Here is a 23,918-nt window from a genome sequence, read left to right on the forward strand (position 1 = left end):
GTATATATCAGTCACTGCACCAGTAATTTTTTTATATCTTGCAAATGGTGCAGTTGACTTTAACAAGCTTCTGACTCTTCAACCATCACTTCATCGGCCTCCTTCCCAGTTTTTCTTAGTGTCTTGTCCTGACGTTTTGGGCAACAACTCAGCAGCTGTAAAGCCAGCTACTCTTGCATGAATATGTGTCCATAATCTTGAACTTGTATCAGCAATACCTAGCCTATTTGGTAAGTAAATAGGTTAGGTATTGACCTATCACATGTAATAGGTCAAAGGTCAGAGTTTTAAAGCAATGGCGGCTAACTTTACTGCAAGAACCTCACTGATTGCTCAGTTAGGTTTCAGTCTTATCTTTCCAGTTTAAAAAAATAATATAATATTGAATAAGAACTGTTTTCTGAGTAGTGGAGCCCTGCAAACATGACGATGAATGATCTGAATGATGTGGAACCTTTGACTTATAAAAATCGGTTTAAAGCCATGTATGTATACAATTCAGCCTAGTTACACTATTTAAATATGAAAGTGCATTTCTTTACAGATTTAGTTAATCACACAGGAAGCACTGCAACAATGCAAACGTTTATGCTAATCAGTGTCTCCTGCTGATCTGGCCGTGGTCGTGTGGTAGAAACATACACTGAATGCATTTAAAAAATAAATAGCGCTTTCTCGGGGTTCAATGAGTCGCTACACTGCCAAACACTGTTGCTATCGCTCCTCATAAAGCAGGCTTAATGGTTTAGTTTACACATTTACTTTCCATTCCCCGCCCGAGGCCAGCAGCCAATGGCTTGTCAGAACTTCAGAAGCGCTATTTAAGACGCAGACAGTTCAAGGTGGTTCAGATATCAGCGCACTGCGCGCAACAGGACGCGCGGGCTTATTCCTTACTACAGGACTGCGTACACTCCCGGGCTGCGGCGTTTCATTGACTGATTTCGTCCTTAAAGATATTTTCTCCAAAAGGAACAAAGTGCAAAAGAAATGAGAGCGTGGAAAGTGCGGTTTCTGTGCTTCGTGGTGTTGAATGCAGCTGTGCAAAATGTGACGTCCTTGGAGGAAGAGCTCGCCGATTCTATTTTTGGTGAGTTGTCAGTTACTTCATCCACATTTAGGTCTGTATGTTTGTAGTTCTGCAGGTACGTGAGGTGAAAATTCCCGTGTAACTGTAACTTGGTGAAAACCAAGCGCAGTGCTTGTGTGTGTGTACAGTAGTTTCTACCTTGCCAGTGATATCAACGCGCTATAGGACATACTTTAGGTCACGTGTCTATGACTAAACTCATCTCTGATACTCTCCTCACTTACTATTCCCTGGAAGAGACGCTCTGAAATTGAAGCTAACGCTGGAAATTAGAGAAATAAACTGAAATGTGTCAGACTGTCAAATTATCCCAACAAACTGATTTATCCGGGTGTCATCATGTCTATTTATTTTCACAATATGATCCTCAAACTATTGGAGCCTTTATTTTGGTAATTGTTTGCAAGGGTCTGGTCTCCGCCTCCCCACACTTTGAAAATCAGTACAAGGCCCAGTCAGCTGACTGTGCCAGCAGGACCACAGAAACTTGGGCAGATTATATTCGGTGAGGTGGCAGGAACAAAGCTGAGAAACCCTTATGAGCCTCTGTGGAGCTCAGTCCTGACCAAGTGAACTCCTTAAACCCCTGAGCTTTGATCTCCTCTAAGGTGGAAGCTCATTTTCTGAGGGGCCCTGGGGGCGGACCTTATTGCCACCAGCAACTCAGCTAGCTGGTCAGACATCTCAGACTTTCCAGCCAGACTATTAGATAAGATTTGTATATCTGATCAAAACACCAGGAAACCAGAGGATTTGTTTCCCCTTCTTTATTTTTTTAAGAGTATAAAGTTCTCTTAAACCATCCAGCTAACTGGATAATCTTCTCTGTCAGGTAACTTCCTCGATCCTGTGAAAGGCTTTTTTGACCACAAGGCTGAGAGCAATGCCACTGTTGCCAAATTCTCGCTGCGCAAGCCATCCCATCCCGATGATGACCTCTGCTACATCATTCCAGGAAAACCCGACTCCCTGGCAACCTGCACCTTCAACGGCACTTCCAAAACCTTTCTCATAATCCATGGCTGGACGGTAAGCAGAGATGCTTCAGCTTGTTTTAACCTGCCCCTATTTTCCAAAATATCCAGAGCTTTGTTTTCTTTTGAATCGAAAGGAGAATAAAAGACCGGGAATACCTTTCACCAAATTCTGGTGAGGTGGCATCTCACTAAAATAAAAAAATCATATTGACTGACAACCAGCCAAAGTATTTCCTGACATGTTGATCTGGAGGTGGCTTAAATTACACGCGTACACTAGTTTCACTTGTCAGGATTGATGTTTGTTTGTCTTTTCAACAGCTGAGTGGTATGTTTGAAAGCTGGATCCCTAAACTGGTATCGGCACTGTATGAGAGAGAGCAGACGGCCAACGTCATCGTGGTGGACTGGCTCAACTCGGCTCAGAATCACTATGTGGTCGCAGCTCAGAAAACCAAAGCAGTGGGGCAGGAGATCGCTCAGTTCATCGATTGGATCGAGGTTAGTTAAGCTCTTGATTTCACAGGTCTCATTAAATGCCCTTTCATTAAAATATCGATGAGTTAGTGTTATTTAACCTCAAGTATTTAAACGATGTGTTTATATGAGTAACAAAGAAAAAGCGAATGAAATTAAACCCAAAGGTAATGTGGAGTATTTCTTACACTCTCCTTAACTTAATTACTTTTGATTTTCAAGGAGACCACCAACATGCCTCTTGAGAACATTCACCTGATTGGCTACAGCCTCGGGGCCCACGTGGCCGGATTTGCTGGCAGCCATGCAACCAATAAAGTCGGCAGAATCACCGGTAAACAAGACAGAAGATTTCAGATGTTTGTTTTAAAGCTATTACCACAACAATAAAGTCGTGTAATGTTGGTCCTCCTCGTCTCTGTCTGAAGGTTTGGATCCCGCTGGTCCCGACTTCGAGGGCGAACACGCCCACAGGCGCCTCTCCCCAGATGATGCTCACTTCGTGGATGTCCTTCACACCTTCACACGCGGCTCTTTGGGTCTCAGCATCGGAATCCAGCAGCCCGTCGGCCACGTGGACATTTACCCCAACGGAGGCAGCTACCAGCCGGGCTGCAACCTCAGGGGAGCGCTGGAGAAGATCGCCAACTTTGGAATATTTGGTAAAAATAACTAAAATGACTGCAGCCCTGATTTTACTGTATCTGCACAGTGATTGTTGTATTCTTTTACGAAGAGAGTAAGAAACAGGTAAAGTTAGTTAAAGCGTTAATGAACTTTATTATGAAGCAATCAGATCAGAGGTTCAGCCACAATAAAACAAAATTAAGCACATTTTTTAGAAACACATAAGTGCCTATACACAGAGTGTGCCGCTTAGAAGCTTGTAACTGCTTGCTGCTGTCATTAATATCTTAGCAGTGGACATTGTTAATGACAGCTGCACAATGACGTCATTCACACCAGTGTGAAAATAAACAGAGGGTCCCAAACATGGCTGAGGAAAGGTCAGATTAAAAATAAGTAAATTTACCCGGAGCACGGTCAGCTACTGAATGGAAAAGTAATGTGTATGCAATGTAGAGAATTAGAGCAGATAATAAATTGCATCCATTTCTTTCCTCCTCAGCTGTGTCGGACGCCGTCAAGTGTGAACACGAGCGTTCGGTTCACCTCTTCATCGACTCCCTGCTGAACGAGCAGGAAGCGGCCATGGCGTACAGATGTGGCAGCAACGACATGTTCGACCGCGGGATGTGCCTGAGCTGCCGGAAAAGCCGCTGCAACACGGTGGGCTACGACATCAACAAGGTCCGCAAGCCTCGCAGCGTTCAGATGTACACCAAGACACGATCCTCCATGCCTTTCAGAGGTCAGCGGCATGCTCTTTAATATCATCGCTGTTATCACATGAAAGCTGATATATTTGCAGAAACAAAAAGCAAAGAATAATCTAAAAAACATCTCATACTTTCTGGGATTGTTGACTTTTGAGATTCTAGTTGCTTCGGCTGAAACTTAAACCCATTAAATCTGGAGCAGTTTTATTACGTTAATTTACACGCATGCTTTCAGGTCCTTAAATGGTGCAAATTGTTGCTTTGTTTTGCAGTTTACCACTATCAGCTGAAGATCCACTTCTCCAGTAAGGTGAATAGCTCAGCTATGGAGCCCTCGCTTACTGTCTCGCTGTATGGAACCAGAGGAGAAGCTGAAAACCTGCAGCTTAAACTGTGAGTGAGGGTTTGAACCCTTATGAAGAAGAATTACTGCACAGTGACTTGCATTTTTCAAGTTACGAGTTGTTTTTAACACTTGCACAGTAATCAAAGAAAACAGCACGAGACAGAAACCATAAACAGAAAGAGGCAACCACACACAAACACATTTCACTGCTGGGCCTTTACAGCGTGCTTTCATTGCCATTTTATCATCTTTTATGGCACATACTTTACAAGCCTCAGTTAAATAAAACATGCTGGCTATGTGTATGCGTGGAGATCAACATTTCTTTCCGCCTGTGTCTGGCAGAAAGGAGAAAATTGTCACAAATAAGACACATTCGTTCCTGCTGGTGACGGAGAAAGACATCGGTGACCTGCTGATGCTGAAGTTTAAATGGGAGGAGACAAACGGCTGGTCTGCGTCAAGCATGCTGAAGATGGTTTCCTCTTGGTGGTCTGGCAGCTCAGATGGCGCTAACGTGGCGGTTCACAAAATCCGCATTAGAGCGGGCGAGACGCAACAAAAGTGAGTTGCAGAACATTAAAGGTGTAGTTACCAAATAATGTCTGTCTGCCAGAAGACAAAAAACTCGAGGCTTCCCTTGAGTTTTCCTGAAATACCAGTGTTGGAGTTTCCATGATGGACCTCATAGAAATGTGTCTATTACTGGGATTTATGGCTAAAATATATCAAGCTTAAAGCACAGGCTTAAGCAGAATCTCACGGAGCTACTTGAACACGCACAGTTAAGCAGTATTTCATGAATTTCTCCCACAGGATGGTGTTCTGCATAAAAGATCCTGACGCTCAGAAGCTGACACAGGAGCTCACGTTTGTTAAATGTAAGGATCCGTGGAGGACGAACAGAAAGCGAACTCTGAGAAGGTGAGCTTGCCTCTGTGTTAACCCTACTCTTTACCATTGCATTACTGCTAACGCTGATAAATAACAATACATTTGCTGCTTCTGTCTGTAGAGTAACTCTGGAGAACCACTGATCGTGAAGACAAGACGCTCTCCACCATCCCCTTTGTCCATTTCAGCACTTAGCAGATAATTTATACACTAGTAACTTTTATACACCAGTAAATATCTGAAAGCCTTTATCACCTTGTATATATCCAAATAGGTATAATGTTTAAAACAATATGTATGTGAATACTATGTCATACTTTGTAAAAAAAAAAAAAAAAAAGTAATTTAATGACTTTTGCTTGATTGTTGTACTACTAGTAAATCTTACAGGCCAGATCAACAAAGTTTGGTTGTAGAGGTACTAATGCCCTGATGTGTAGTACAATAATAATATTTCATATAAAGGAACCACTGTGAAATATAATAGAGTGACACCTCTGAAAATGAGGAAAAATAATATTAAAGGTGTATTTTTTGTGTGTTTTAAGCAGTAGGTTACAGTTTAGTTACCTTTTTGTGTTACCTAAGTAAGTACTAAGTTACCTGAGTCACCGAGCATTCACCACTGTGACTCTCAGCGCTGTATGTGACTGTGGGACCTGTATCAGTGTGCCTTACTGTAAACAAGCAGCAGAAGCTTTTCGGCTTTTTATTGTTGCCTTCCAACTCGGCGTCCGTTGTTCTTACTGTATGAACTTATACTGAAGTACTCAAAGCTGAAAAAGGTGTTATTTTAAATGCTTTTGCATGTTTTACTGCTTCACTCCTGCAAGAAGACGTTACTTTGAAGCTGTCACCTCAAAGAAGTGCTGGATACTCTTCTAAAAATGGCTTCCTTCTTTTAACGAGTATGTAATATTCGGTGTGAGCTCGAAAGCAAAGCTTCTATTAATGTTTGTGATGTGTGGTCTTTGTAAAGTGCAATGTCTGCTGTGGATAAGATTTTATTTTTTGGCTCATGCTCATTCAATTATGCATTTCCAGTTAGTAAGCAATACTTGAACCTCAGTTCTTCAGAGGTATTGTACTGTAATAATTGTGACTTTTATAAAAAGGTATTTTGCACTTAAAACAGGGAAAGAGAAAACAACTCACCTGTACAATAAATGTAAATACTATAATATAGATACTGGAGTCTCTTATATGGACCGCTGCTAGTTATATATTTTCACCTCTCTGTGAATTGATCTATAAAAAGTGTGTTCATGTAATCACTGTACATAGCTGTAAATACGTCTCTGTATTGTATAAATTCTTTAATAAAACCAGCGTGTCGCCTGAGAGGTCATCTTGAGCTTGCATTTTTTTTAAAGGTCGAGAGAAATGCTCAACTTTTCTTCCTTGCTCGCTCAGTATAAAAAAAAATATAATTATCAGTCCTATTTACCATCTCAAGGCTGTTTGTTCCGTTAAAAAATATTATCAAAGTGTGTTTGATCTAAACAGTTTTAACAATTTAAACACTCACAACTGTTTCTGATATAAAAGTGCAAGCAGTCCTGGATTCAGCCCAGCGAGCGGTGTTGTTTCTGCAAGTCCTTGTAATTGTGGTGTTGTGACACGTGTTTGGCTACATGTGTCAAGGTGACCCCAAAGATATGCTGAGTAAGGACACCGTAAACTGCAGCGTCAGCTTTAGTTTAACCACACTTTGGTTCCTTACAGGACCACAAAGGTTGGAACTTGCTGGTTTGACCTCGTAGATAAGTTTGTTTTATATCTTATTCTAAACTGTTATGTAGGTTGTTAAGAAGATTGAAGATAAATGTAGCAGAGTAAAACACAGTATTTGCCCAAAGATTTGCAAAATAGTATCTACTGAAAGAAAGTACCGTCAAACTCTATGTACACGCAGACCCTTCAGTTGCAGGTGTTGCTATGGTTGAGATGGAAAGCTGGATGCTCCTCATAGCTGAAATTAGTGTCTTAAACATGCTCCGTGCATTTAAGGCTTTGTAGTGACAGATGGCTTTACATTGCAGCTTCAGCTTTCTGAGGGGCAGCTGACTGACCCACATTTGGCAGCAGAAGAAGCAACATTTTCCACAACACATACATCACAGGAGACTCTTGCGTCTTTCCTAAATGTGAAGAGTTACACAAAGACATCGGTGAACATGGCTGAGTTTTTGGGCAGTTGAACAAAGCTGATGAATCCTCCTCGACGTGGCACCTGAAGATCTCAGGTAAAGGACGTTTATTCAAGAGTCTTCAGGGATAAAAAGTCACTCCAAGTTACGTGTGTCCAGTTTAATGCTGCAGAGGCAGACGGTGCAGCCCATGACTCCAGACAGCGTCAGGATAGCCAGCAGGATGGCCCACCAGTGAGCCTGAGGAGAATAAACAGAAACATGATTTCGAATAAGCTGGAAGCATTGGTGTCGTTTGGTTTAAGATTAAGATTAAGATCACTAGAATAAAAATCTTTAATTTAATCTTTAATTTAAAATGTTGAGCAGAAACAATAATTTTATTGTTCAAAGGTTTTATTCACCAAAAATATTACCTCACTGATTTTGCCTTATTGTTCATTATTGTTCACTTTCATATTATTCCCTCAGTTATTACCCCCATTACATAAATCAGTCTAATATCACTCAGCTAGAACCCATCACTGATACAAAGCTATTATTTAGTAATAATGTTATAATTAAATATCATTACAGGCCATTATAATGTTATTACTGTGCTATTACCATGTTATCACTGAGTATTAATCTACCTTTTCTTTTGCAATCGTGTCTCTTTTTGTTTATGAAGCAGATACAAAAACACTACATGTGCAGTTTCTTCTTTCAAAAGTTTCAGTCTATAATGCTTTGTGGTTTCATACTGGTTAGGTCCCAGTCACAATAACCTATATACTGGCTGATGACTACCTAGCAACCACTAGTTGCTAGGGAAAAGGGAGTATTCCACTGGTTGTGACTTTTGTGACTGATGTCACACAGTGACAGCCAACAACCTCCTGCAACTACTCGCCTACTGGTTGGGAAATGCACAGTTTCTCCCAGTGACCAATAGGATACCAAGAGGGATTAAAAAAAAGGTCTATATTATTTTGAATTACTTGTTTTATTCAAATGAACACAATGGCTAAACATCCTGTTTGTTACACAGGGAGCACATATGGTAGCTGATCTTTTGGGTAACTCTACCGATTGAGTAACACTTCTGACGCATCCACTGGCTGAAAGAAAACATGCTTCAAGGCCAGCTGCACGTGCTTTCCACACCATTTCAACCCAGAAACTGTAGAAAAGACTCTACTTTGTTTTAAGACTGAACACTGAACACCCAGATATGAACAACATATGGCCCCGATAGAGAAAACAAATGTTCTCCAGCTGCCAAATGCATATCAGCCAAATAATGGGATGGGCTCATCACGTGGATCTACAGGCCGTCAGTCGTAAACCTCTTTTTTGGATCATACCTAATCTGAAGGAAAGAGGACTTTTCTTCTGTATTTGAGCACAAAAAGTACTTTCTTACTACAACCATCTTTCTCACAAGCACCTTTTCTTATACCTAAGAGCTTTTAACCTAAAGTTCACAGACTCATACAGATGAGCAAGTATACTTCAACAAGTAGAGTAGAGGAGCTTCTAGTAGACAAGCTGCATGTTTTATAGCCATGTGTAGATCGAATACATTTTTGAGGTGTAGGCAGATTTATATTTATTTAGACCCAGCTATCCCTCATGTCTTAGTCTCAGTGTTTCTTCCTGTTTTATTTTAATAGTCTAAGGTCTCCTATGTATCATGTTCAGTTTTGCTTCCCCTGTCTCGTCAGTCGGATTCTGTTCAGCTGTGTTCCTCAGGTGTGTCCACTCTGCCCTATTACCTTCAGAAATAAAGCCATTTTTTGGGTCCTGCGCTTGGGTCCAACTGTGCCTGCTATGCAGCGAAACCTGACAATCAATGTATTTATCTTATTCTGATGTTATCGCACTAATGTAGATTCCACCTTCATCCACTCTCCCACGTCGTCGAAGTCATCCAAATGAAGAAAGGAGTTCTTCAGTCTCGCGATGGGGCCGTCTGCATCGAGGATGCGGCATACGTGAAATTTGTCGCAGTATCCACGGTTTCCAGAGCACGGCGCACCACCCACCAGGGGCAACACTTTTTTGTGGAAGTGATCGGACAGAACAGACGATGTGGTGCTTGCACAAGTCTCAGGCTGATCTGCAAGAAATACAAACAAAGGAAATCAAATCAAGTTACAGAAACATTACACACACACATAGAGAGAGAGAGTATAAATACTGTTTATACTTTACAAAAGCAAGTTTTTTGAGCCGCATACCAGCCTGTGTGTGTATATCATAAAGAGATATGCCACTTACTCAAAACTTGACAATATGAAATGGAAACCGGAGTTTGAGAAACAGTTGACCTTTAATAACTACGATCTGTGAACACAGATTGGTCTAAAAGAACACAATCATTTAGAAATGTAACCTCAGCACTAATTAACACAGCCTGAGTTGTTGAGACACAGCGTGTAAACACATTCCTCTGTAGCAGAGGACACATGTTCCCGTGGTTACCGGGCTTCTGGCAGCACATGTGGCATTTCTCCCTCATGGAGTCTCCGGGACAGTCGCACTTCTCCAGGTGGTGCTTCACACAAACCGAGCCAGTGCAGACCTTCAGAGACAAACAGATACTACAGTTAGGATGTAGAGTCAGAAGAAGCTGGGAGAACTATGATGTAAGAAATTAAGACAAATAAGAGCCAGTTCAAGTTCATCAATATCAGTACGTCTATTGTTGATGATCAAAATATTGACTCGATTGGTAGGTAATTGGATTATTTCACTACCTTACAGTTTATGTCAGTCATGCGAATTAGCATTGAATTAAAATTTATATATCTATATTTATGTTTTAAAGAGGACCTATTATGTTAGTTTCCAGATCCATGTTTTTATTACAGGACTCTACCAGAGCTCATAAAGGTCCTTATTTATCGTACACTGGACCCTCGATTTAAGCATTCTTATATCTCATTGGCTACCTCCCACAAACAGGAGATTTGAACTAAAGGTGGGCGGGGCTTCTTTCCTCACAGCCCAAGCCATGTGCCTATGCACCATATTAGACATATGTGCTCTCTTTGATGTCATACAGAGCCTAGGGCATTAAAGAACGATCTGAAGTCAAGAAAAAATACAGAAAAGTATACCAGGTTCAATTCAAACAACACTAGTTCAAATACTCAAATACGTACGCACACAAAAAGACATGAGCTAGTTTAGGGAGTGTTTTTCATTTCATGTTAATACATCAGATTTAGCCATTCATAACCACTCCTGGCTAATGTCTCATAAGAAAACTGGGGAAACAGACAGGTAAGAGGTACTGGGGCGCTTGTGTTGCATTAACTTTTTCAGTATATATAACACTTACAGACACTTATATAGTGTTCGACAGAGTTTAGAAACTGCCTCTTACTTTCTGAGACTTTGTAATGTGGGGATCTGCATCACAGATGTGTTTCACTGTTGTTGTTTTTTAAGCCTGAAGTAAATTTATGTTTGACATGTTTTGATGAACCGAATATGTTTGTTTGAAGTTTTTTTTTCTCTTTTGTGTTTCGTTGGAAATAATATATCAGTGTCAGTGAAAAAAAAGAGATGAATTTGAGAATTTTAACTAAAGATAAGTTTTACCTTTCTTGGTTTACACTATTACTTACATCTTCTTAAAAGCCTTTTATCATGTTTTACGTTTGGGATTATATATTTTATGTTCCCGGATCAGGTCATCCAGGTTAGATGAGGTTAGAACATCTGGAGAATAATATATCCAGAAAACCACAGTCACAGCTGGAATAAATGCTCTCCTGCTGAGAGGACAGAGTAACGTCTGTGTTTAATTTTGGAGGGAGATCCTGTTGTTATCCTGCTGGTTAAAAAGGATTTTTCTCTTCTTTTTTCAGAAATGCTGTGTTAAAATGGCACCTTTGTTTACACCTGTAATACCTGCCAGTAAGCACAGACAGTGGGTTTTAAATGTTCTGATTATTTCAAGATAATTTTCATTTCGTGCTACCTAAAACAAAAACAGGAAGCACTTGATTGTATTTTAAATGAGAAACTGGAAACAGCCGAACTTATTTGTGTGCAACGCCCTCAATCACTTTTAATCAGAAGGCAAATGCACAAGTCAGCTGATGGGAGGCAACTTGCACTCTCTGCACTCTCAGACACACTGGTGAGTGTTTGCAAATAATTGTGCTCTCTTCTATAAAAGTAGACAGACTGCTTATATGTTAGCATTCTGTCTGCAATATGCAATCAGTCTGAGTCAGTCTGCACTGATGATTGCAACTCATCTGTAACACGTCTCTTTGCAATAGAGAACTACTATATAAAAGCAAGGCTAGTTTGCAGTTAAATCACCTTTCTGCAGCAACGATTTCAAGTGAAGAAATTTCTTAACTTTTATTTAAAATAAGTGAGACTCTGGCTGAATTGTAATGTGAATTTCTGCGTATGCAGGCGACACGGTTTTATCAAAAAAAGGTTGCTTGTTGTGCCAAATACAACAAATATCATTGACACTGATATTTTTGTATGATCACGATATTAGGTGTAGACAGAGCTGACACACAACACAACAAACTCACTCACTGAACACTTTGTTAGGAACCGCTGCTCAACTGAACAATGTAAATATCTAATGAACCAATCATGTGGCAGAGTTGTTGCCAGACAGGCTGGTCTGAGTATATCCGAAACTGCTGATCTGCTGGGATTTTACCACACCACCATGTCGAGGGTTTACAGAGAGTGGTCTTAATAAAGAAAAAATATCCACTCACTGGCAGGTCTCATGGATGAAAATGCCTTGTTGATGTCAGAGGTTGTGTCAACATATGAAGAACTCTTTTTCATGTCTCTGAAAGATGAACCAGAGTAGCAAAAGACCACTCCAGGTGGCACTCTTATTAGCTCATAACAAGAAACCGCGTGTACGGGATTGTTAAAATTGAACCTTAGAAGACTGGCAAACTGTTGTCTGGTCTGATGAGTCTCTTTGAAGTTCTGCGACATTCTAATGGTAGAGTCAGAATTTAGCTTTGACAAATTCCACAGCCTACCTGAGTATTTTTGCCAACTATGACCATGTCCTTATGACCACACTGTGCCCATCTTCACCTTATAAGGTGTCTGGCGAGTGGACATGATGAAAAAGAAATCTCTGGAAAAGCTACTAAATGAACCTTATACTGAAAGTCTATTGCCATGTGCTGCTTTCAAGGTCAAGATTCACATGCTTTGCAACATTGCTGCACACTTGCACACTTTCCCTCATTGGGTAACGGAGTGTGTTAAGTAACGCTCTGGTGTGGTGGATGTGCCCGCCTCACCCCATTCAGGCAGACACGCGTGCCCTGACTGCACACAGTGAGGTTTTCCTTGGCAGCTGGCTTGGGGCAGAGCGGGGAGAGTCCTGAGCACACGCTCGCTTTCTGGCAGTCTGTCTCCTCGTCGCACCTCTGACCCTCTGGCTTAAACTCGCACTTCTGACCACAACACAGGCCCTGACTTGGACTGATGAATGGAAGAGAAAAAACACCACAAACATGGCTGCACATGAGAGCTACATCTAAACTAAACAAAGCCGCATCTCGAAACTAGAATATAAATAGTTTAGATGAAAGACTGATGATGAATATTTAAATTTATTAACCTCAAACCCATACATGATTGAACTACAAATATTCAGAAAGACCTGAACAGCTAATTACAGTTTTGGAAATCATTTTCGCACACTTTGATGTTGTGTACATGTGGAGTACCTGCAGATTTTACCAGGCTTGAGGTGACACTGGATTCCTACAGGCTCTTTAGCACTGTAGCAGCAGAGATCTGTATCTTTGTTACCGACATCACACTCCTCACCTTCCTCTATGATCTGGTTTCCACAGATGGGCTGATCACTGACTGCCCAAAATGAACAGACAAGCAGATAAACACATGAGCAGATACACAAATACAGATATAGCCTGAAGGCTGCAGCAACTAGTGCACAATGTAAACAGGATGCAGGACACTGATATTTCTTCCTCACCCGTGAAGCAGTCATCTTTCTTCAGCTTCAGGATGTTGCTAACGTGTTTGATGCTGCAGGGTGAGAATTTATCGTTGTTTTCACGCGCCCCGTCTGTGGCGTAAGGAAACATCAGGTACCTGCCTTTACCGACATCGGAGTCGAGGTTCCCGCAGTTAGCGCCCTCATCGTGCTGAAACACAGACAAAACGGCAAGCATGAAGATATTTGCTTCCACCTCTTAAATATAGATCGGGGAATCAACTTCCTTCACTGATCACGATGAGGAGCTTTTCCAGTCATGTCCATCAGCAGGCCTCAGCTGAAAGGGCAGTTTTACTTTTAAGAGCAAAAAGACAAATCTTGAATCCCCTGTCCATCTAATGATGTGTTCCACATGTGCAATAAAACTAGAGCTTCCTCTTTTTCTGGAGCTCATACTCTTAGCATGTCAAAGTCTCTGATGAATTATTAGTCTAATGCAGAGACTTGAAGTGAACATGCAAACATGCTGAGGGAAACGGCATTGATGTGGATATTTTTGCATATGTTTAAGATTAGGTTGAAAGACACTAGTGATTATACAGTCGTCACTTTATCTGTCACTATCTGCAGTTCTGGGTTTGCCAGGGCACTGCAACACAGCAGATGTTGGAACTCTTTCTTTCAGCATGCATAAAACTAACTTGAATTGTGTTTCCACTCTCATGCCTCAGTTTCTTTTGTGGGGGCTTCAGACTTTGCACCAAACCTTGTATTCGCTTCTAGTGTATACCAGAACTACGCTTTCTTTAAAGCTGAAAAACAGGAAGAAAAGCAAAGCTGTGTTCAATACCTCTGCAGAAATGTATATAACAGCACTTCCTGTTTACTTTTTGAGCACCTGTAGCAGTCTACAGATGCTGTTTTCAAAGAAACGATGTGATTTTAGGTTAAACATAACCAAAAACAAAGATAAGTGTTTATACTAGAAAGCTTTTCCAATTCAGGAAAAACCTGGTGTGCTATTTCCTTGTATTTTATGAGGTACTGAATGTTTCTTCTTATACAAATATACATAAGCTCTATGCACTACACCCCCCAGAATACAATGAGAAAATAAGGAGCGGGACAACAAAATATTCACAAAGGATAAAGCAATCAATGACTATACAGTTTAAGTAAATATGATTTATGGAGCAGCAACACCTGTAAACAAATATGGGGACAGGGGAAAAACTTAAAAGTGCTCCTATATGAATATGAATAACAGTAACAGAAACAGGCTAGACTATTTAACAATACAATATGTTACAGATTTACAGATGTAAGAAATAGCACAGTACAAATACAACAATACAAACCACTCAATAATAAATATCAAGGATTGACAGAGGTGATTATAAATATATATCTAGAATATTGACAACAACATTACTGAGTAGAAAAGAGCGTGTGCAAAAAGGGTGTAACTGTTGCAGTGTTTACAGTTGTAAAGGCCACGGGCAGGAATGATTTCCTGTGTCGTTCAGTGGTGCTTTTCAGTCTCTCACTGAACGTGCTCCTGTGGCTAGCCAGCATGTCATAGAGTGGGTGGGAGGTATTATCCAACATTGTCCTTATCTTGGACAACATCCGCCTCTACGACACCACCTTAAGGGAGTCCAGCTCCATCCCCACAATGTTACTGGCCTTGCAGATCAGTTTATTTGCCAATCATTGCATTTTGTTTTTATTTACATTTTACACCTGAAAAAAGACGTTTCAACTTAATGCAAATTAAGACTTGCTGCCTAAATCTGCTTTGATGGTTTTGATAGTTATTTTCTTTTTATCCATTATATTAGAGGTAAAGCAAAGAAAAGATATAACTTTTCAGATATTAACCTGGAAGCCAGTCTGATAAATGACCTTCAAAAATTCATTTTGTTGTTGCTGACTTACAGTTGCAAGGTGTAATGGTTTAGATAGTGAAGGTCGCCTTTGCAAACTTTGGTCTTGTTTCCAACCCATCAATGATGTCCTCTTTATATTTCAATTTATCTTTCACCTGATGAATTCATTTTTAAAAATCAGTGTAGAGATACACAGTTTGGAAGAGAAATATTCTGAAAGCCAAAGCGTCTTTTTAATCAAAGTTTCTCCCCATCACAGTGCACCCCTGTGCTTTTTCCACCATGAAGTTGCAGGAGAGACCTTCAGTCACGTGTCTTTATGTCTTCCTCAATCCTATGCAGCCTGGAAACATGGCTGTCACAGGAGCAAAGATATTAGAGGGGCCGAGGTGTGCTTACAGTAGTTTAATTTATAAAAAGGCAGCAGGGTCTGACATAGCAGAGCTAATCTGCTCAGGAATGCCTCGGAGGGCTCTTTAGTGTGTGGTAATATGAATAATAGAGAGCAGGGTGAAAAGAGAGTGTGGAGTGCTGCTGGCGTTTTGGGCAGCAGGAGAAAGGTTGGAGGTGTTAGCAGCTGTCACACATACTGAGGTGCAGGCATTTGTGTGCTTATATAACATGTGTGCTGTTATTGAGGTGGCGGAAGAGACTGCCAGGCTCTGCTTATGGACACAAACAGAGAGTAACCATAGGACACAAGTGACTGACATCAGAGCTCCTCCCGTTCCCTTTTTTGAGATGTACCAGTGAGACTGAGACAGGGGTCCCTATAAAAACAAACCAGTCAATAAAGGACAAGGTCTCCAACGCCCACAGAAGTGAATCATTCACAGACAATTTGTTCCAGTGCAAACAACCGTGTGAGAATATGCGACACAACACTTTGAATCTCTGGGACTCGTCACGTTCAGCAAACAGCCAACGACGTTTTATGTTTAAATAAAAGATGGAAATGATTCAGGTTGAAACTAGCAAACAGACATCCAGGATACACTGAACCCATGAAACGTGCAAATCGAATGAAAAGTCTCCTCACGTTTTACCGTCACTCATTAGTACAACAAACAGAAACAGCAGCAGATTTGGCTGCACTAAAAAAAAGAAAAGAAAAGGCATGATATATTTGATTTTGTTTTCTTGGTGCTGAGCAATCTGGCTTTCATTTCAATAGAGTTTTTAACCATGAGTAAGACTGATTCCAATACAGGTAATCTTTCAGTCAGAAATCACCTGGCCTTATTTTGGTGCATGGAGCACTGTTGTCACTAAAGCTAGGCTAATGCTAAGTCATTACTGTCTCTCAACAAAAGCACCATCTGTCTAATAACCCACAATTTGATTTACATGAACATGAAATTGTGGTCGTGGAGCCTTGCAGTAGTTCTGGAAATTAGCAACATACGCTAGCTGCACCATGGAGATATAGCAGCACAGAAGATTGAGATGTACTTTTTAAAGGTAAGATGTTGAAATGCTATCAGTACACTCAGATAAATACAACTTAATAAATACAACTGAATACAACTTGCTCTGTCTGCAGCTGCAATATCTACAAAAGGCCTCCTGTTCGACCTTCTAGATATAATTTAAACCACAACTGACATCAACAAGTTCCGACATATATGAAAAAATCTTTATATAAGTTGTATGGTTGAATTGTAATCATGTTTTGTTTTGTTTTTTTTGCTGGTGTTTTTCGTGGTGACTGACCGGAGATCCAAGGCTGTGGCCGAGCTCGTGTGCCAAAGTCAGCTGGACTCGTCGAGGAGGCAGAAACTGTCCGTAGTTCTGAATTGTGACCAGACCTGTGTTCAGGGTGCAGTTAACACCGTTTTTGAGGGTCGCAGGCTTTGAACACACTCCTCCCCAGTTTCCTTAGATAAAGAAAATAAAAGACAATATCTGAGATTGTGAGGTTCACTGAGTATGTGACACTTAAAGTTAATACTTAAAGTAAATATAGTTTAAAAGCTGAAACTTCTGAACATTCCGATTTATCTCAGCGTTCTCCTGAAAAACCTTTACATATATTTATGTAACATTTATGAATTCATCTCAATCCTGTAAGACCCAACCCATCAAAAATAGCCAGAGAATTCAGATTTTTTGGGAACTCAGATGTTTATTAACCCTTAGAACAAAATCCACATTTTTTTTTTTGCTGTATCATTTTTTGTATGATATATTTTGATGATATAGCTTTTTTTTTTGTATTGCATTTGATGCATTGGCCATTTTTGGCAACTTTTTGTTAACAACACTGTTAATTTTATACAAAAAAAGAGTTTTGTCCATAACATGTTGAAATGATGGCAGGTATTGATCATGTTGATGAGATAGAGGTCTCAGAGGGTTTTGTTATGTTATATGCAACTGTAATTAGTTCATATCTTTGTATAGCTGTCGATTTAATACATTTCTGTTTATTTATATAGAAGCAAATCACAACACTAATGCCTTCAAGGTGCTTAATAGTGTAAGGTAAATAATTGACAATAATCCAAAAAACCCCAACAATCAAACAATCTTCTATGAACAAGCACTTTGGTGACAGTGGGAAGGAAAAACTCCCTTTTAACAGGAAGAAACCTGTGGCAGAACCAGGCTGTGGGAGGGGCGACCGTCTGTTGCAACTTTGTGAGTGAAGGGAGCTTCTGAGTGCTGCAACCAAATGATCCACATAGGATTTTAAAAACCACTGAAGCAGCTGAGGAAGGTAGAAATACAGGTCACTGCAAAGCTGTAACCTCATGAATGCCTCCTGAGTTGATAAGGAAGATCTTACAATCACAGCAGAAACGAGCTGCAGATCTAATTAAAGCCTGGCACCTGTTACTTTACAGGGTGATAAGATTGCATAAGTGACCTTGTGCTACTGGAAATACTTTAAAACCAACAGTGCTCTGCTACTGTGGCTCCAGTTTGAGGTGTGGCTAGAGTCAGGTGAACTCTCCTTTTTTTACACCAAAGCCTGTGGTGGTCATCATTGCCTTTCACTTTACATAATATCCATTGAAAGCCATTCTTACAATTACAAACAGCTGTCCACAATCACATGGAGGGATATCTGGGAAGTGATGTCATGTTGCAGCTGGCCAGCCACAGAGCTAGCTTTACAGAAACCAGTCTGATTGGTCAGGCTGCACACCTATAGGTCAGAAAGACTGTTCATTGGATAAAGTATGATGTGAATACCAGTAGTTTGACATTATCTAACTAAATTTTCAGTCTTATAGGTTCAGTTCTTCTCATTGTCAACAACACACCGAACATTGGAGGAGTCTAACCCGCGTTTTCAAAGCACAGCTGGGGAGTTACTTCCCCATCTTTTCATTGGTTCCCGTGCACCCGTGTGTCGGTTGAGGTTGCAGGTCTTGGCAGTCTCGTGACTTTTATGTAACATCCTCTTACATAATGTTATCAGCGCCACCATTTTGGCGGGAAAAGCTTGCAAGGTACATGTCCGTTTCTGAGAAAACCGAGCACACCAGGTGTCATCGCGGACTGTGGGAAAATGTCGCTGGCATCTGGATCTCCCACCTGCATGTCTTTGTTACGCAGTGGGTGTAAGTGTGACAGGAAGGGTCAGGGACAATCAGAGGTCAGAAAGCAAAAACAGAAGCGTACCCTATGACACCAGGCTGGAAGCAGTAGCAAATAAAATGTCTTCTAGATAAGCGAAGGAGGTTTGAGGCTATTTTATCTTTTGGGAATTGAAACTTTGAGGCTTTTAAGCTTTAGATAAAAACACAAAAAGAATTACGATAGACTGCCATTACTATAAATCCTCCGCATAGTTAAAAGTCAAACTGCCGAGCACGGCTTTTCCAGTCACATTGATGAAGAATGCTGGCTGCTTCTTTCCTCCATTCCCTCCTTTTGACCTGAAATGGTCCCCCTAATTCAAGGGGCTGCATTTCCTAGAAAGAGTGTTACTTTAGAGGTCCCCACTGTGGGTTTTGGCAGCAAGCGTGCAAGCGATCGCAGAGTCGGCCTGCACTCTGTTCCTCTCCTTTTCTCCTTCTCGTCTCTGACACACAAAGGACGCGTACTGAAAGAGTCCTATTATTAGCCTGCTGGATAAACACAGTCTCCATGAGCAAACAATCATCTGGCTCGCTTAAATCTAATGTACACACCGACACACACACACGCACTCACCATCAGCAGGAAACATGCGTGTATATATTGTATACATACACTAACGGTAGAAAAAAAGTTTATATGGTGACACAGCATCAGTTAACATCATAGCACACACAAACACTGAGATGCTTACACAGCACACACACACACAAGCAAACACACATGGTTTTAATGTAAATGAGCAAACGCTACAACGACGGAAAGGGTCTTTCCTTAGACCTAAACACATCTGGGGGAGTCGGAGTACCCAAATAAGACCTTTAACAGCAAAAGCAGATGCAGTGAACATTTTGCGTTCCAAAAACAACAACTAGTTCCCAGATAATACGCTGGTACTACTCAGGAAGGCAACCAAAAGTACTGTAAATAATGTACGTCTATACAGGCTTCCGCTCAAGGCTGTCTTTGTCTCCAGAGTTCAATGACCTTGCAGTTGTGTGTGTTTATTTGCTGTGTTATGAGGCTGTTTCAAGCATTTTTATTGGTCAAAGACTAAAGACTTAATCTGACGGGTGTGTAGCACAGCTGTTAATCAGCCGGGGTCTTACGCTTTGTATGTTTTTCTGCTCCAATAATGTCAGTATAACAAAATGAAACTATTTCATTGAAAAGGCTGCCACTGCTGTTTATTTGCACGCATTCATTTTATTACTGCTGTTACCATTGTACATAGGTTTGATTTTTATGTGTCCTTCATCTTTCCTAATTCTTCTCTATAATAAGGAGAGAGAGCAACAGTATTTTGATTCTCCTGCATGTACTGGACATGCAGGAAATTGACAATAACAACAAAAAAATCATTGAATCTTAAGAAAGTACTTTTTTTTTCTAGTTAATTGTGTCAGGAGAGACCCTAGATGATTAAAGTTTGAGGAAGAAACCAAAGAAATTATATTATTCTTGTTATTATATATATTATGGATATATATGGCTATATGGACATATATATGTGGATATATTATATATTATTAGTTCTTACCACTCACTACACACATATTTCTCCAGATTACAGTGTGAAAAATCACTGACAGAATGACGACTAATTTGAAGTTCAGTCACAAGTTATGAGCCCTGCATGCCACCAGTACAGAATAAGGTTATTAAACAGCTTGTTATAGCTGAGATTTTATGCACCTGATCTGAATAAGACTTTTTTTTGGTACAACACACATAAAGCCTTTAATTGGTCTACTGACAGTTACAGAGCAAATAACTGGCCTAATAGTAATTAGATACTTTCGCTGCTTTCCAAACTGCATGCCATGCATTGCATTGTATTTTACTGCACTTTGACATTTTGTCCATGTTTGAAAGCTGACAGAGAGGCGTACAGGCAAAGGGAGTGGGTGGGGGTGGGTGACATGTGACAAAGATCTAAACGTCCTACACTGAATGCCCCGGCACCAGCTGAAAGGTGATTAACCACAAATAAGAGTCGGATCTAAAGGAGAGCAGCTGTGCTCTGTCTAGCTTTTCATACAGCAATTATTTTACAGATACAAGCTACATTTTCAAAGCAAACCATGGTAATGGAAAAAAAAACCCCGTGCTTTCTCAAGTTTTCTTTGCAGCATTTCCTTTAAAGTTTCTCCATGTCTAATATAGCTGGTGAATATCCCCTCCTTTGTGTATGTATACGTATGTTCGAGGCCATTGTAAAGATTCATTAACGCTAAACGTAATGTCTGGTAAATTAATGTCTTGGTGTGGTTCGAAACTCTGAGCTGAGCCCAACCCCCCATCTTCCACTAACGTAGAAAAACGCAACTTGGAGGGGTTAGAGGAGGAGTTTGGTGTGGTGGATGGGGGTTGTGTGTGTCCGCATGTGTGTGAATGCAGCACTTTGCTGAGGCTGCAGATGGAAACGGGGTCTTTGAGTTTAAGGGCCAGTGGTGAAACCACTAAGAAACTGGTCATACGGAGGTCGAGTGTATCAGCCTGTGGAGGTCAAACCTCTCTGCTGTGTCTATGGGAGATCACATGAGCCTGAAAAGTCCTAACAGTGTAACTGTGTGTGTGTGCGTGTGTGTGTGTTACTTATGTGAGATGTCACCATGGCAATCATGTGGTGGAATGCAGCTCCAATCCTCTCTAAGTCGTCTAGGAGCGGCTGTGTGTGTGTGTGTGTGTCAAAGGTTCAGCGCACCCTAATCGTATGTCATTCTGGTGGTCTGCTCTCACACCCCTGAGTTTAACCAATCAAATGCTGAATGTGAGGCATAGACCCAAGCAAGAACCTCCTACTGCAACAGTTCTCATACATGTGGTCAAGTCCTTCCAGCACACCAATGATACTGCACACCTACGGGAGCTGACTAATGCTTGAACCGTACGAACTAATCCAGGTATACTGTGGCAAAGTGGGATGGGAGTTTATTTATTATTATTTTACATGCAAATAATAAATTCATCATGTTTTCAAAAGAAATGCTTTGTGCAACATGCAGGTTTGTATGTGAATAACTGAGGATTATTACTTCAATGTCTCAGACCCGAACACTGCATGTATGAAAGCCTTGAAATGGGAGCTGTCTAATTCCTGTAACTGTGCAACATTGTCATTTGAACAAGGAAAACTATGCTTGGATGCATTTTAGGGCAACCAGCACATAATAAAACACATGTGTTTCTATATACAGTGGAACCCCAACTTACGAATACCCCGTTTCACGAAAAATTCAAGTTACAAAGGCACTGAACAGCAATATTTCTGCCCGTGTTACGGCAAAATGCCCGAGTAACGAAATCCGTTGGCTCTGATTGGCTGAGCCTACAATGCCCACAATGCCTTCCGGGTGACAACCCCTTGGCTTCCGTACTTTCGCTTCGCTGTTCCACTTGAACGACATATTGTTGTCCTAGTTAGCATTTAGCCTATAGCCTATCATTCAGCATCGCCTCACTCAAAACGCGCAATGGGTGCTTCAACTTACGAAAAATTTTCGACTTACGAAAGACCCTCGGGAAGAATTAATTTCGTAAGTCGGGGCTCCACTGTATATAGTTCTTACACCCACTACGATACCTCATTTAATGCACATTCTTATTTAAATATTCCTTTTCCAGGTTACAAACTTTTTAACACTGTCTGGCTCATATCCACACATTCTGTATAATTCTGTATAATGTATTTGCATAACGCTGAGCCTGGCTTATGTTCTCAATGCATCCTTTTTAATTTTTCAGTATAGAAATGCTCCAGCAAATATTTTAGTCTCTATTAACTGCTGGAAAATGCTTACCAATGCTAAAAGTTTGGATTTTTAATAAATAATGACATTTTTTGGTCTTTGTAAAACTGCTTTCAGATGAAGATATGAAGATAGCATCATGATGTCTGCTACCTGTGAGAAAGAGAACTGATTCTCTCTGTGTCGTGGAAAAACAATGAGTTTATTTTGTCCAATTCTTGAAAAATGTTGAGTTGTTCCTCCAAGTCCAGAGTTTAGCTCGTATTCGTATTCAGGAGCCAAAACACAGCTTATACTGATGTTTTAATAGCGGTTAATTAAATCATTGTACTGGGGTGGCAAAGTTGCAACGCTAACACTGACTGGTCCAACGCATGATGGTCTCGGTCAATAGATGGTTCGTAAAACTTCTGTAGGGAGAGCTACACGATGATTTTGTAGTCTATTAAACAGTGGACGTATTTCCAGGAGCCTGACTCGCTCTGTGCATTATTTAGTGAATGAGTAAAGGTTCATTCGTAGCCTAACAAGTGTTCCAAATTCTTTGTGTGCTTCTTTTGTGAGGAAACCAAACACAATATTACATTTACGGTACCTGTGGAAACCAGTGTTTCCACCATGCTGCATATGCATTAGTTACATGAAGAAGTCATTTGTTTATGATTTTTGTAAAAGTGCCAAAGTGATTCTGACTCACCGGCTTTGCCTTCCCAGGCAAGCCCGAGCACTCCACTGTAGTCTCTGTCAGTGAGCAGGTAGGACAGGCAGAAGTTGCCCCAGTTGTTCTCCGAGTACAGACTTAGCAGCTTCTCGGGGCCGATGTACAGAGGAGACAGCGGGTCATTTTTATCCTCTTCTGTCATCACCTGGAGACAGACAAACACAGGAACACTCAAACAAACCACAGTTCTGAGGTCCTGTATTTCAGCTTATTTTGCTGCTGTGACTCACTTCCACTCCCAGAAGAAGACACATGGGCACCATCACCGACTGATGCATGAACCCAAGTATCTCAATAAAAAGCTTGTTCATGACATGATTTTGAATGTGTAAAAGCTTCACTGTGTTATCAGCGATCAGCAACTGAAGAACATTGCTCAAAGGTTTGTGGAGTTTGTGCACTGTTCTGAAGCTTACTCTGAGGGACTTGACTTTAAAGTTGATCAACTGGATTCCACTGAAGTCCACCTTGTCGTAGATGTCATTCACAGCCCGGATGTACGAGGCGACCTGAGAAACCACAGTTAATGCGAGAACAACAGGAATCTCTCTGGAATTAAGCTAAAAAAAATTAGCTTTTTTGCCTTTAACAAGTCACAATAAGACAAGAAAAGGAAAAATGAAAACATTAAGTGATATATCATAATAACTTATTCTATCTCATTTATAAATAAAAACAAGATTTTCAGAAGGTTTAGCATTTTATCCTTTCAGTGCTATAACTGATATTTTC

General features: G+C 40.7%; 2 protein-coding genes across 2 annotated transcripts in view; one reads left to right on the top strand and one right to left on the bottom strand.

Annotated features, from left to right (window-relative positions):
• Positions 1-835: 835 nt before the first annotated feature.
• Positions 836-6,465, top strand: lpl2a (lipoprotein lipase 2 a). The gene is made up of 10 exons (XM_004554954.2): positions 836-1,090; positions 1,923-2,119; positions 2,389-2,568; positions 2,767-2,878; positions 2,973-3,206; positions 3,674-3,916; positions 4,157-4,277; positions 4,576-4,794; positions 5,047-5,154; positions 5,246-6,465. Exons 1-10 carry the CDS (start codon positions 991-993, stop codon positions 5,265-5,267), a joined length of 1,536 nt encoding a protein of 511 aa, XP_004555011.2. The 5' UTR covers positions 836-990; the 3' UTR covers positions 5,268-6,465.
• The window catches only part of si:ch1073-396h14.1 (disintegrin and metalloproteinase domain-containing protein 10), a 38,826-nt gene continuing 20,348 nt past the window's right edge, over positions 5,441-23,918 (bottom strand). Inside the window, exons 7-15 of the mRNA XM_014410052.3 lie at positions 23,603-23,695; positions 23,163-23,331; positions 16,839-17,002; positions 13,273-13,444; positions 13,001-13,145; positions 12,569-12,752; positions 9,741-9,840; positions 9,155-9,375; positions 5,441-7,514 (exon numbers count right to left, since the gene is read on the bottom strand). Of these exons, the coding sequence (XP_014265538.2) occupies positions 7,410-7,514; positions 9,155-9,375; positions 9,741-9,840; positions 12,569-12,752; positions 13,001-13,145; positions 13,273-13,444; positions 16,839-17,002; positions 23,163-23,331; positions 23,603-23,695 (1,353 nt within the window). The 3' untranslated portion in view covers positions 5,441-7,409. The remainder of the gene's footprint in view (positions 7,515-9,154; positions 9,376-9,740; positions 9,841-12,568; positions 12,753-13,000; positions 13,146-13,272; positions 13,445-16,838; positions 17,003-23,162; positions 23,332-23,602; positions 23,696-23,918) is intronic.

This window comes from Maylandia zebra, linkage group LG23, assembly GCF_041146795.1.
Source record: "Maylandia zebra isolate NMK-2024a linkage group LG23, Mzebra_GT3a, whole genome shotgun sequence".
NCBI lineage: Eukaryota > Metazoa > Chordata > Actinopteri > Cichliformes > Cichlidae > Maylandia > Maylandia zebra.

Bases quoted from the DNA above. Each gene is read 5' to 3' on its own strand.
- lpl2a (XM_004554954.2), top strand. From the start codon at position 991: ATGAGAGCGTGGAAAGTGCGGTTTCTGTGCTTCGTGGTGTTGAATGCA. The intron at 3,917-4,156 runs GTCAGCGGCATG...TTTGTTTTGCAG, and splicing joins ATCCTCCATGCCTTTCAGAG to TTTACCACTATCAGCTGAAG. The intron at 4,795-5,046 runs GTGAGTTGCAGA...TTTCTCCCACAG, and splicing joins GCGGGCGAGACGCAACAAAA to GATGGTGTTCTGCATAAAAG.